At 36.2% G+C, this 15,455-nt stretch overlaps 2 protein-coding genes across 3 annotated transcripts in view; both read right to left on the reverse strand.

Moving 5' to 3' along the window:
• Window positions 1–300: 300 nt before the first annotated feature.
• On the reverse strand, window positions 301–2,505 carry LOC122997379 (ovarian cancer G-protein coupled receptor 1-like). Its single transcript, XM_044373465.1, has 3 exons — window positions 2,284–2,505; window positions 978–1,165; window positions 301–834 (listed from the first exon to the last, which is right to left on the reverse strand). The coding sequence occupies exons 1-3, from the start codon at window positions 2,503–2,505 to the stop codon at window positions 327–329; spliced, it is 918 nt and encodes a 305-aa protein (XP_044229400.1). The 3' UTR covers window positions 301–326.
• A 5,360-nt stretch (window positions 2,506–7,865) lies between these two features.
• LOC122997251 (ovarian cancer G-protein coupled receptor 1-like) overlaps window positions 7,866–15,455 on the reverse strand; it is a 105,386-nt gene continuing 97,796 nt past the window's right edge. For both annotated transcript variants that reach the window (XM_044373292.1, XM_044373293.1), the window contains one exon: window positions 7,866–9,373. In XM_044373292.1, coding sequence (XP_044229227.1) covers window positions 8,821–9,373 — 553 coding nt within the window. In that variant the 3' untranslated portion in view covers window positions 7,866–8,820. The remainder of the gene's footprint in view (window positions 9,374–15,455) is intronic.

Below are 15,455 nucleotides of genomic sequence, written 5' to 3' on the forward strand. Positions count from 1 at the left end.
TGTTTGTTTAGTTGACCTCAGTTTAAGTTAAAGTGCCCTCGTTTTAGAAATTCTATTTTCTAGTTGTCCTAGTTTTGTATTTTTAATGATTATTTCTTCACTACAAATGAAGTTGTAAATAAATTACTATTTTTGTTTTTCACACCTGTTGTCCTCACTGCTAGGTGACACTACTGTTAGGTGTCTTATTGGAAATAGTATCGATAGAGGACAGTGACTCTTGTCTCTTTCCTTTTTATTTGCCTACATTTCTGTCTGTTTTCTCCCTTTTCTTTCTCCCTCTTTCTCTGCCTGCATGGAGCTGACTGTGTACATGTTGTTGTCTTTCATGCTGATGATCTGCTGTTATCATCACTGTCCATTCTGCAACAACACAGAGAGGCCAAAAGCTTGTCTATGGCCCCTTTCCTAATGAAAACATACAGAATCAAGTCTGCAAGAGGACTGAACCTAAGAAACATGAAAGTCAGGTCGCTGAAGGTATCATTATAGCTGGCTTCTTCTACCAGAAACCAGATGATGGCGGGTAGAAACAGCAGCGCGTAGATGAGCAGCACCAGGACCAAAATTCCCACAATTCGTCGTTTTTCATCAGAGGGGACACGATTGGCTGCAGACAGGGCTTTAAGGGTCCCACCCAAGAAGAATATGAGCAGTGGGAAAGGAACGAGGAGAAAGACAGCGAAAATGGTTTCTGAGATCTCAAAACTAACCCAGAAATAGAGAGGAAGGACATAAACAAGAGGAAGGGTCCAGACCACGACACAGACTGCAAGAGAGATCTTGATGGTTTTTCTGAAGTGGTACCACAGTGGCCATGCGATGACCAAATACCTGAAACACAAGATACACAGTCTATCATCAGATACAGAATATTCCTGACTTTGAGAAGCTTCAGATTTATATGGTATATATGGTAATATAATGGTCATACACATGGTAGTAGCTAATAACATACAGGATAGACAGATAGCTACCTTTCCAGGGCAACACAGACCATGAAGCCAACACTGGCCAGCACACTATAGTAGTAAATATAATAGAAGATTTCATCGATCTCCCAGTTGAAAGTATTTGCCACTTCGACGATCATGTAGCAGAGCTGAAAGATGTCAGAGATGAGGAGGTTGATGATGTAGATTGGAGCAACATGGTCATTTTTAATCTGCAAGAAAACAGTGGTAGAAATAAACAAAGCAGCTGGAAACATTTTTTTTAAATTTTCTGGTGTTTTCATTTAGGATCTCTGTACAAGATGTGCAAAAATACAAGTGGATGGAATTCTGAGTAGTGATAAATATGTCATTTTGTTATGCACAGCAATTGCAGTCAGAAACATTCATGCATTGGTCAATGTGTCATCAAATATGACACATTGGCCAATCAATGTTACAAGACTCAACAACAACAAGAGTCTACAGTTATGCTAACTGCTCTGTGAGGCTGTACTTAGGCACAGGGGTCCATTGAGCTAAATGGCTAATATGCTCACAATGACAATGACCATCTTAGTTTAGTTAGCATGCTAAACATAGAGTGATAGAGATTGATTGTCCTCATGGGGAAATTTGTTTCCATTGTGCATTATGTGTACCTCTAAAACATACAGTTTTAGAGGTAGGTGTTGTTTATGCACACAAACACACAACAATTTCATGCAGACAAAAGACTAATATATATTGTAATCTTCTGATTAGTGGAAAATTGAATCTAAAACTGCTTTTTTGTCTTTTATCTGTGACCAGATGGAAGTGGAGTGAAAATGTGATTGCAGGGGTGTCCAGGGTCATGTTACTGTTGATTAGCACTAAACCCAAAATACAGCTGAGGCAGATCACGTTGTCATTACTTTAGCTGGTATTTGGTTGTGAACCAAAGTATTGGACTTTTTGACCTGATGATGGCACTAAAGGAAAAGTCATCGGATCATCCAGGTCAGTGGGCTTCATCCTCTGGAGACCATGAATGTTTGTACAAAATTTCATATATTTCTTGATTGTTTTAATCAAAACCTAACATAACGAGCTCAAATAATGCTGTACAAATTGTTCTGATAAACCTGATGACAATTTCATCACTACAAGTTAATGATGCTGTTAACTTCACCTTAAGAGAAGCTGGAATGAAGCTACACATGTTAACTGCATGTGTTTAAGGTCAAATTAGCTTAAATTTATAGATCATTACAAGACTTCCTTCCAGCCCCCAAGCAGGATGAAGATTCTTTACAAACAGACTGTATGACAGACACATGACCTAAAATTAATATATCTTAGTACTCACCTGGGAATAAAGAGAGTAGATGGCCACTAGAGTCAAAGGAAGGCTGATACTAATGATTACATATGTAACCACATCCACAATGAATATAATATCTTCAAAATAGTAGTTGCAAAAATCATAGTAGGTGTAGTTATAATCATAGTCGATGTAGTTACAATTATAGAATGTGTAGTTATGATCATTGTAGTGGGATGTGACATTGCTGTTATTATTGCTTTCCATCCTTGAGGTGTTGATGTAGAAATCTTCTTCTTCTTCAGAGTGAAACCTGTTGTATGAGAGATCAGGTTATGGAAGTTTTTTAATATCTACATAACATTGTTAAGTGACATCACTAAAGTCTTGAGGTGCAAGTTCACACAAATACAGTGTATATTATAGCCATAAAATCGGTGTCTTTATTACATTTTCTCCTAATAATATTTCTTCAGGGCTGCAACTAAAAATTGTTTTAATCACAGATTAAGCTGCCAATTATTTTCTTAATTAATCGTTTAGTTTATAAAATGTAATGTTTTATACACTGTGAAAAAATTGCACTCAGAATTTCTTTGAGCCTGCGGGGATGTCTTCAGCTTACTATTTTTTTCTGACCAACAATCTAAATCCTAAAGATTTTTAATGTACTGTTGCATATGACAAAGAAAAGGAGCAAATCATAATGTTTAAGAAGCTGAAACCAGAGAATATTTGGTCTTTTTGCTTGAAGAATGATTGAAATAATAATTGGATTATCAAAATACCAATAAATATAATTGACTAATTGTTGCAGATCTATATTTCATTTATTTTCAGATAATATAAGTCCTTGTGATGTACATAAATATTTTTACATGATGATGTGAGGCCATTACTACAGAATTTCATACAGTTATTTCAGTAATTTAAGGTACAGAGACATTGGTCTAGGATGTTTTGTCTTCTGCACTTGACATCCCACCAGTTGAATAACTCTGTGCTCTCTGATTTTGGACAAGGAGGTTTGCATGTCTGACCAAACCATTTTATGAATCATCTGAATATTTTACATTTTGTTTACAGATTGTGCACTCTGACTAAGTTTTGGAGTTAGCATGAAAATAAATTAGAGGAAACAACTGCAGGCTGGTACATTCACCATGTTTAACAACACTAACATACTGGTCATCCCTGTAGCGTACTGGTTAAGAAATAAGTTGCATGTCATCCCCATCTCTCTCCCTCTCTACTCATTTCCTGTCTGACTCTACTGTCTCCTCTTAATAAAAGTTAAATTGTATCAAATCACCAAAAATGAACAACAAACACCAAAAAAAACCCAACAAAAAAATTGAGACACACTTATTCCTTGTGCGACAAAATCATTAATTGACTTTAACCTATCTTGGGTTGTATAACTCTATCCCTCTGTTAGACTTTTCATCAGTAACATATTGTCACAGCACAGGAAACTCTTTCATATCTCAGCTGTCATAAAAACTGCAAATATCACTATAAATACCTCTATGTGGATCAATGTTGGCTCAGAACATACAGTAAATACAAGTAATACAGATAATATATAATAATATAATATTGAACATTTGTTTTTTCATTCTTCTTAACTTAGATCATTTTATTTAATTCAAAATAGTGTAAAGTTTTGAATGTTATTATCTTTTTAGCTATTTTCTCACCCTTTTTTGTCTTTGTTATACAACTTTTTCACATGAAAATTGTATTTAGGGGAAAAAATGCAAATGAAATAAAACACAATTGGTTTAACCACAGTATTCTGTACACCTACAGTCCAAAGCTCTCTGCTTGTCACAGTTTGCATACTCATTATCATGACTGTTAGCAGTTCTAATTTCATTTTTACAATCTCTACATACACAAGTGAAAGGTAATGTCAGAAAATGTACCTTGAAAGTTGCAAGAACACACCTGGTTGAGTTCTCTACACCAAGTTTGATGTTTGGTCCTCTGCATCCAAACAGTCTACAGTAAATATGGTGAGTGATAACATGCAGTAGGTTCCTGATAATCTACACCTCCTTCTATGGAAGAGAGGAAAAAGTAGACAGGCATGATTATGTAACCAGTAGACTTACTGGTTGGACAGCAGTAAGCTGTCACCATTTGCCGTCACCATTAGAAGTGTGTTTTTTAGAGCTTTTTCTTTGAAAACAGCTGCCTGCTGCAGCTGAAAATGATGCTATGAGAGCACTAAGAGTGAACCAAGAGAGTGACAGCTAAACAATGCGCTGAAACTCTCTATAAAGCTCCATAAAGCCAAGGGGAGCTACAGAGTCACTGATAATTCTCTATAGGTTCATCACTATGAGCTACACCTTTGACCTTCTACTGTGTGTTGTTATTTGATATATTTTTTTTATGAAAAAAAACATTTATAGATGCTTAAAGTAATAAGTAATGAATGAGTCGTTTTTGTGTCTTCCAGAGTCTGGTTCAGACTTCATCAGAAATGCAGCAGGGTCACTATGATCAGTTCACAGATGTGAACTAATCATTATTTAATGATTCATTGATATCTTCCACTCTGTTCTTTAGTAACTCATTATTATCTACTATATCGTCATTAGAGAAGTACTTATTAATGATTCCTCAATTACCAGGTTGTTCCTAATTCATTCCTTAGTAACTTTGCTAAATTTTGTGTACCGTATTGTAAAGTGTTGGTTGGAATTGGAAGAAACAACTGCAGGCTGACACATCTCCATTTCTAACAACACTAACACAGAACTATATAATACACACAGAATATAAATGTTATGACTGAATTTAGCAGTTTATGCTTCTCATTAATTAGCATTAGATTTTAAGTCAATAAACAAAGAGAATAAGGCAGAAAACAACTGACATCAACAGGAATATTCTTTCTGCCAATAATATACTCCCAAGCATATATAGTATATCAGTCCAGTTTAGGATTATGTTGTAGTTTGCGTCACTTTTAAATGACATTAAATGTGTTTGGAAATTAACTAATTGTAACTTTTGTCATATTCAAATTGATGAACTCCCGACATTGAGTGTGATCTTCATTTTATCTGCACCTCAACATTGATGTTTCAGCACTAACTCATGCAACCACTGTCTCATTTCATGTTTCATGTTACCATCTAGTGGCCAAACATAAAACCATCTGTATAATCTCCTACACATGGAATAACTGGCAAACTGCCAAGCCACATTGCTGATAGTGCAGTGCTGCACTGGCTTCATCCACTCATCTCCAAACTAACAACAATAACAGGTTTGACTCTTGATTCATTAGAAAGGGTTTTGTATGGTGGCCCCGAAGGACAAAGCACATACAAGAGTGAATGCACAAACATTAATAAAAAAGCATGCTCCAAATCAAGAAATGCAACAAATACCAAAATACATATAAAAAAGGAAAAACACATGAAACAAGAAAAATGCTACAAAGCTAATTGCTACACCTGAAGTGCTCCAGGCTGCTAGGAGGATTTGGAGCATGTTCTTCTTATTGTTTGTGCTTTCACTCTTGTATATGCTTTGTCCTTAGGGGCCACCATAGTTTTGGACTAAAGAACCAGGAAGAGAGTTCAAACGATTTTCTAGTTTGTGTTATTTTTTTCCCACCCTCATTCTGCAAATGAAAGAGTCCAACTTTTTGTGTTGAGGGTGAGATGATGTTCATCAAACAACAACTAAAAAGCCACAAGCAGAACAGACTAATGTAAGCTACATGACATATTTCCATCCAGCCTGAATGATACCTTCATATAACTGATTAGATGTATAGGTTAAAGGGCCATGGAGTGAGTCATCCTAAGTGATGTACAAATGAGGTACATGGAAAAGAGCAGACAATCAGGAGTGTTTGTTGCTCTAAATGAGTTTTTATCCTTCAGGTTAGCCAAAACCTTTTCAGTTCTGTTATTGCAATGCACATAAAGTGTGCAGAGTTGGTGAAATTCAATCACAGTAATGCCTAAAAAGTCAGAGAGAAAACTTTAAAATACAAGAAGGTATCTGTGGACTAATCAAACAGGTATTTTGGGCTAGGGAGAGTAAAATGCCAGATGTGTGCTCTGAATGGAGTTGAAATGATTCAATACTTGTTTTTTAAACTGTTCTTTGCATATGATTGAATAAATTACACAACTATACACTACTACATTTTGTACACTATACTAATCAAGTAGTAACCTTAAGCTCTTAGCAATCATACGATATCTTCTGAAAATGCATGTTTTTCTTTATAAAGTATCACCCTGCAGAAAGTCAAAGTATTTAAAGAGATTCTGGGAAATATGTTTTTGTTGGATCTCTGCTGTTGCAGTGTCAGCTGATTAGTGCAACAGTTGATAATCAACAATTTTAAGAAGGGGGAAATGTACAGTAGGCCTCACTACTGTAACTTATAGTGAAAAATATGATATAATTTCTGCCCCAAATTATTATCTAAAAAGTATGAGAACTTAACATGAATAAACATACGTTGGTAATTTGAAAAAAAAAGCAAAAGCAAAATGCCTCCATAGTATTACACAACAGTAGAGTTGTGCTATATGATGATATACACAAGAAACAATCAGCAGATATTTTGTTTATTTATCAGATTTAATTTGCATAGTTAGTCAAAAGCAAACATTCTCATTTTTGTCTAGAAACATGTTTTTATAGAATTTCCAGGAAATTTTCAATTTCTTATAAAAGTATTGTGATATAAAATTTTATCTTTATTGCCAAGCCATAGCATGCAGCACCACAAAATCTCCCAAAATATAACTTATATATCACAAAAAAAGTAAATCACATGTGGTAGGATTTTACCAGTATTGCCAAGTCATAGCATGCCAACCACAAAACCCCCTAAAATTTAACTTACATTGAATAAAAAGAAATAAATCATATGTTATTTAACTTTTATACATAAAAATACCCCCCACACACAATAATAGACATATATAGTTATAAGTAGGAAAAAAGTAACAAATCATAATGTGTGTGAGAGGCCAAAGAAAAAAAGTCTTTAGAATCGATATGATGCTCTCCCTGTAGAAATAAGACAGAGTGGCAGCTATAATAACAGGGTGATCATGGTATTGAATAGCTCAGTTGATCAACTGATAATATCTGTTTTTTTGATTAAAGGGGACATAACATGCACATTTCAAGGTCTATATTTTACTGGAATATTTTTGCAGACTTACAGATCAAAAAATGTATTTATCTTATACTGGCCGTGTATGCAGCCCCTCAGTTCAGCCTTTGTCTGAAACAGGCCGTTTTAGCTTCTCTCTCTTTAAGGCCCCCCTCCTGATGAGCCCACTCTGTTCTGATTGGCCAGCTCCAGGAAGCTGCTCCTTGGCAGACTTAAATTACGAATACAAATGACAGAAAATCACAAAAAGCATGTTATGTCCCCTTCAAAGGATAATAATGATAGACATCAACTTAATGCACATTTGTTGAAGCCCTAACAATGAACCAGAAAAAGTTAACCTGCATGGACAAACATTTCCCACTAACTACTTCTCTCACAAAATAATCAAAACAATGTTTCCTTTTCATCTACTTGTGATGGTCACACCACTGGCTGACAACAAACAGTGTTAGTAGTTTCCTTTTAGCATAGCTCACACAAAGATTTCAACTAATGATGTGGCACAAAGTCTTTTGTTGTCATACAGCAACACTTTATTTATTTCTTGTTTGCTAGTTTAAGTGCATTTTAGTTAACATTTTGTCATTAAACCTCTTATTTGCTTTCAATTATGTTCTGTGTTTCTTCTCTCTGGCCAAAAGATGCAGCAACAGTTAAGGTGGCCTCTTGTACTGTGACAGACAGGAAGTGGAAGAAGCCAACTGGGTGTGCCAGAGGGGAATCTGCCTTTCAGGATCCAGTTAAATCAAACTACTGTGGGACTTTATGACTATGTCTACATTAAGCCGGCTAAATTTATTTCCTCTTCTTCCTCTTCCAATAAAATGCCGCTACTTCCACCATCTGTTTTGTCAGTGATATGTCCTTTATGTCCTTTAGTGATATGCTCCTTTTTCCCCATACAAACCACAACACCAAGCTGATGTTTTTACATTTACACTCTGGAGCCCATTTTTGGAAAAGCTGTTTTAGTCTGGACACAGAGGAAAACATACATTTAAGAATGTAGCCGGCTGGACATGGTCTACGTTTTGGTGTTTTTGTTTGAGGTTAATTTGTAGTACAAACGTAAATGTTTATTCCTGCCCACCTGTGTATCTGTGTAGTCTAGCCTTTGTCTATAAACCCTCCCTTTGTGTCACTAGTCAGGTCAGTTATGTTCAGTCCTAAGTTGCTGTTTGTTTAGTTGACCTCAGTTTAAGTTAAAGTGTCCTTGTTTTTGAAATACTATTTTCAAGTTTTCCTATTTTTGTATTTTGAATGATTATTTCTTCATTCCAAATGAAGTAAGTTACTATTTTTGTTTTTCACACCTGTTGTCCTCACTGCTAGGTCCCTGACACTACTGTTAGGTGTCTTATTGGAAATAGTATTGATAGAGGACAGTGACTCTTGTCTCTTTCCTCTTAATTTGCCTACATTTCTCCATCTGCTTTCTCCCTTTTCTGACTGTGTATGTTGCTGTCTTTCATGCTGATGTTATCATCACTGTCCATTCTGCAACAACACAGAGAGGCCAAAGGCTTGTCTATGGCCCCTTTCCTAATGAAAAAATACAGAATCAAGTCTGCAAGGGGACTGAACTTAAGAAGCATGAGAGTCAGGATGTTGAAGATAAAATTATATCTGGCTTCTTCTACCAGAAACCAGATGACAGTGGGTAGAAACAGCATCGTGTAGATGAGCAGCACCAGGACCAACATTCCCACAATTCGTCGTTTTTCATCAGAGGAGACCGAGATGGCAGCAGAAAGCGATTTGAGGGTCCCACCCAGGAAGAATATGAACAGTGGGAAAGGAACGAGGAAGAAGACGGAGAAAATGTTTTTTAAGACCACAAATTCAACCCAGAAATAGAGAGGAAGGACATAAACAAGAGGAAGGGTCCAGACCACGACACAGACCACAAGAGAGCTCTTGATGGTTCTTCTGACGTGGTACCACAGTGGCCATGTGATGACCAAATACCTGAAACACAAGATACACAGTCTATCATCAGATACAGAATATTCCTGACTTTGAGGAGCTTCAGATTTATATGGTAATATAATGGTCATACACATGCAAGTTGCTAAAAACATACATGATAGACAGATAGCTACCTGTCCAGGGCGACACAGACCATGAAGCCAACACTGGCCAGCACACTATAGTAGTAAATATAAAAGGAGATTTCATAGATCCTCCTTTCGTAATTTTTTGCCACTAAGACGATCATGTAGCAGAGCTGAATGATGTCAGAGATGAGGAGGTTGATGATGTAGATTGGAGCAACATTGTTATTTTTAACCTGCAAGAAGACAATGGTAGAAATAAACAAAGCAGCTTGAAAGATTGTTTTTTGTTCAATTTTCTGGTGTTTTCATTTAGAATCTCTGCACAAAATGTGCAAAAATACAAGTTTCATTCATGCATTTGCCAATGTCTCTATGGGAGGGTCCAGGCTCATGTAAAATCTGTTTATTAACACTGAACACAAAATACAGCTGAGGCAGATCACATTACCATTAGTTTAGCTGGTATTTGGTTATAAACCAAAGTATTGGACTTTTTGACCTGATGATGGCACTAAAGGAAATGTCAGGGGATCAACCAAATGAATGTCTGTACAAATTTTGTTTTAATGAAAACCCAAAATAATGAGCTCAAATAATGCTGTACAAATTGTTCTGATAAACCTGACGACAATTTCTTCTCTACAAGTTAATGATGCTGTTAACTTCACCTTAAGAGAAGCTGGAATGAAGCTACACATGTTAACTGCGTGTGTTTAACGTCCAATTAGCTTAAAATTATAGGTCATTACAAGACTTCCTTCCAGCCCCCAAGCAGGATGAAGATTCTTTACAGACAGACTGTATGACAGACACATGACCTAAAATTAATAAATCTTAGTCATAAAGTACTCACCTGGGAATAAAGAGAGTAGATGGCCACTAGAGTCAAAGGAAGGCCGATACTAATGATTACGCATGTTATCACATATATAATATGTGGTCCACCATAATAGAAGATGGCGTCGTTATAATAATAGTAGAGGGAGTTATAATCATCATAGTTGGATGTGACATTGGTGTAATCATTGCTTTCCATCTGTGAGGTATTGTTGTAGAAATCTTCTTCTTCAGAGTGAAACCTGTTGTATGAGAGATCAAGTTATGGAAGTTTTTTAATATCTACATAACATTGTTAAGTGACATCACTAAAGTCTTGAGGTGCAAGTTCACACAAATACAGTGTATATTATAGCCACAAAAAAGGTGTCTGTTACATTTTCTCCTAATAATATTTCTTCAGGGCTGCAACTAACAATTATTTTCATCACTGATTAGGCTGTCGATTATTCTCTTGAATAATTATTTAGTTTATAAAATGTAGTGTTCATACACTGTCGAAATATGGCACTCACAATTTCTTTGAGCCTGCAGGGATGTCTTCAGTTTGCTATTTTTTTCTGACCAACAATCCAAATCCTAAAGATTTTTAATGTACTGTTGCATATGACAAAGAAAAGGAGCAAATCACAATGTTTAAGAAGCTGAAACCAGAGAATATTTGGTCTTTTTGCTTGAAGAATGATTGAAACAATAATTTGATTATCAAAATTCCAATAAATATAATCGACTAATCATTACAGCTCTATATTTCATCAAAGAGTAATTTTTTTCAGAATATACAAGTCCTAGCAATGTACTATATGTAAATATTTTTACATGATAGTGTGAGGTCATTTCTACAGCCAAAGAAATTCATACAGTTATTTCAGTAATTTAAGGTACAGAGACATTGGTCTAGGATGTTTTGTCTTCTGCACTTGACATCCCACCAGTTGAATAACTCTGTGCTCTCTGATTTTGGACAAGGAGGTTTGCATGTCTGACCAAACCATTTTATGAATCATCTGCATATTTTATATTTTGTTTACAGATTGTGCACTCTGACTATGTTTTGGAGTGAAAATAAATTAGAGGAAACAACTGCAGGCTGGTACATTCACTAGCCTGTAGTTGTTTATACATACATACTGGGCATCTCTGTAGCATACTGGTTAAGACTCATACCACAAAATTGAAACATTTGTGTCCAGTTTGATTCCAGCAGACCTTAGTTGCATGTCATCCCATTCTCTCTCTCTCCTCAATTCCTCTCTGACTATACCGTCTCCTCTTAATAAAAGCTAAAATGTACCAAATCACCAAAAAATAAACAACTAACAAACAAACTGAGAAACACTTATTTGTTCTGGGATGGAATCATTAATTTACTTTAACCTATCTTGGGTTGTATAACTCTATCCCTCTGTTCGACTTTTCATCAGTAACATATTGTCACAGTACAGGAAACTCTTTCATATCTCAGCTGTCATCAAAACTGCAAATATCACTATAAATACCTCTATGTGGATCAATGTTGGCTCAGAACATACAGTAAATACAAGAAAAGCAGAAACATAATAATGAATATTTGTCTCTTCATTCGTCTTTATTAAGCTAACTTCATTTAATTCAAAATAGTTATTTTTTTAATGTTATTTTCTCTTAGTTTTTTTCTCACCCTTTCTTTTGTCTTTGTTACACAACTTCTGTTCATCAAAATTACATTTAGAGGAAAAAGACTCAAATGAAATAAATCACAACTGGTTTAACCACAGTATTCTGTACCTCCACAGTCAAAAGCTGTCTGCTTGTCACAGTTTGCATACTCATTATAATGACTGTTTGCAGTTCTAATGTCATTTTTACAATCTCTACATACACAAGTGAAAAATAATTTCACAAAATTGACCTCAAAAGCTGCAAGAGGACCTGGATGAGTTCCCTACACCAAGTGTGATGTTTCATCCTCTGCATCCAAACAGTCTACAGTAAATATGGTGAGTGATAACATGCAGTAGGTTCCTGCTTCTACGGAAGATATAAAAAAAGTAGACAGACATGAATATGTAAAGTCCATCAGTACAACAATAAGGTACTTATTGACAGGTGGGTGGGAAGAAGGGGTGGAGACCAGGGGAAGCTGAAACAAAATGGTAGCACCATTTGCCATCTGTTTGCAAGCACTGCTCACAAATCACTTTTGTGAAACAGGCCCCTACAATGAAATAGGCTCAGGGTCAGCTGCTGGTATGGGCAGTATAGGCAAAAGCTAGGAGCTCCAAGGTAATGTAGGGATTCCCAATGATGCAGGACACATAAATACTTGGCAACAGAAAATAAAAAAACAACACTGGAAGACGAAAGTGCCCTCTATGTTTTCATTTTTTTTTCATTTGCATTACCAACATCCGAGATTAACGCACTGAAAACAGGGGTCAAATGTTGGTCAAACGTTGGTGAAAAACTGGAGGGCAGGCCAAGATAATCTTGGGGATAATGGGACACACTTTCAAACAATCTCTCCTTGAAAGCACTTATGGTGTTTTACATACTTTCTCACTTCTGCACCACTGGCCAGTAGCATTAAGTTGGCATGACCAATTTTGGAAAGCTGCAACCCAATGGTTTCAAACACTGTTTGACCATCTGACAAACACTTCAGTTAAAGCATACTGACTCTGTAAGATCTCTCCAAAAATGGGGGAAACATTCATTCATTATTAAAATATTCCCACTTGGCGCTGGTATTTAATGGTATCTGACTTTCTCTGCTCTTCTACACCAAGGTGAACTATTCCACACAGATGTCAAGTGTAGAAAAATCATTTGTCTCTAGTAAATACTCAAAATGGTCTCTGGCTACTTACATCATCATTAAAGCCCAATTGGGAGACATAAGTGGCAAATAAAACTACAAATGCAGATTTAATTAAAGATGCAGGCAGTGATGATCGGGCCCTCGCTCCTTCACTCTCGTCGGGGTGTGCCAGTCAAACCACAGTTATTGCAAAGCAACACCATACAGCAATACATTTATCAGAGGGCACCTGACATGGATATGCATTTTAATTAATAATGGCCATAGCATGTAGGAGATAACTATCACTTCCTGTCCACTATGTGTCACCAGAGAACACTTACTAATTATACATCATGTTGCTGTATATCATGTGTATACCACGACATGTAAATTTCATGTAAATCAAATGTTTGTCAAATCAGGCTGACTTCCTGTTGTCACCATGATGAAATATTGACATGTAGATGTGTTCAGGCTTGGACTCTTATCAAGCATGAGAAATTTGGCGCAGATTGGACAATGCACATTCAAGTTACAATAACTTTCTGTTTAATGCCCCAAACATCATTTGGGCAAAATTGTCGGGCACGCCAAGGGCATTCCATGAAAACTAAAAAAACTTAGCAATTCAGCATCGCAAAGCTCTTTAGATATCAAATTTGAAGTCGCTCAGTTAAATTTCTAGGATGAGTTCGTTCAAATACAATGCCTGTCAATGGCCTCAGTTTCCGAACAAAATGCACAATAGATTGAAAAAGGCTGAATTCCTGTTGGACTTAGAGTATGGCTCCAAAAGGATTTTTTTTAAGTCAGGAGATGTTACATCTGCCTACCAAATTTTGTACATTTTTACAACAAATTTAAAGGTGGGGGCTTTAACTTTGACATTTTCTAGGGGGCGCCCTCCAGCCATTTTGCCACACTTATGCCTAAGACTAGTATCAGATATCAATTTACACCACTTTAGATGCATGTGCAAAGTTTCATGAGTTTTTGAGTACCACTAGTACCTCAAAAATGCTAAAAGTATTTTGTTGGGGCACTATAGAGCCGATGTGCCATGCCCAAGCCTGATTCTCATACTAATTGAAGCATTTATTAGTTCGAACATATATGCAAGGTTTTGTTAGTTTTTATACAGCCTAAAGGCCTCAAACATGTATTTGTAAAATGATAATGGCTGGCTTTCTGTTGGGCAAAAAAAAATTGAAAATATGTATTATGTCAAGAATGATGAGAGCAATGAACCCACTGAATTTCATGCACATCAAAGAAACTTTGTTCCAAAATGGCCTTGCATTTTGGGGTCACTATGGAGCCCGCTGGCCATGCCTGTGTACAACACTTGTCAATGGCTTCACTTTGCAAAAAAAATGCAGGGGATTCAACTTTGAAATTTCATAGGAGGCGCTATCAAACCATTTTGTCACACCCATGTCCAAGATCCATAAAATATATAAATATTCACCACCTCTGACACATGTCCAAAGTTTTGGAGGTTTTGAGCACCTTTAGCCCCTCAAAAATTGTGATTCATTTGGGCAAAAAAAAAAAAAATCCTTGTATTACAATGGGGCCGTTGCACTACTTGGTGCTCAAGCCTTAATAAATAATGGTGTGATGGAAAAGCAAAGCTCTGAAAGACTGTCCATTAGTCAGGTGAATCATCCTGAACTCAGAAAACTAACAAATATGTCATCATTGAATCAGGAATAAATTAAAGCTGCAAGCAGCGATGATCAGGCCCTTAGGGTGCACTGCAGTCGAACTACTGTTATTGCAGAGCGACACGATACAGCAACACATTTACCAGAAGGCAACTGGCATGGATCTACATTTTCATGAATACTGGACATTGCATATAAGAGAACTATCACCCATGCAGTGAAATATTGAATTAAGGTATGTGTTTTATTGTTTCATATACATACTAAAATAGCATTTTTTCCACTGCTGTTGAAGTATGAAGTTATATTCAGTAAGTATCACTCTTATCTTTAAGTTTCACTTCTGAAGGGATGTGGTTTTGACTTTTAAAGTCAGAGGAGTTCATCATTTCCTATGAAAGGTTTGTATAAATATACAATCACACTTTCAAATGTATGGAAAATCCAACATTTTTAAATCCAATTTTAATAGCCTATAATGATATAATGCCTTATAAACAACATATAGAATTGCAGCAAAGTGGATAGCATGCATGGTTCATTGGAAAAAACTATGAAAGCTGAGCTCAAGACATCAGTTAAAGAATTAAGGGAAAGTATTGATCTGGAAATTGGTGTCTTAAAATTGCAGCTGGATTCGCTTTAAGAAAGAATACGGACAACTAGCCCCAAACTCGCTAATAAATTTGATCCTGACGTGTCAATTG

The sequence above is a fragment of the Thunnus albacares genome, chromosome 14, assembly GCF_914725855.1.
Source record: "Thunnus albacares chromosome 14, fThuAlb1.1, whole genome shotgun sequence".
In the NCBI taxonomy this organism is placed as follows: domain Eukaryota; kingdom Metazoa; phylum Chordata; class Actinopteri; order Scombriformes; family Scombridae; genus Thunnus; species Thunnus albacares.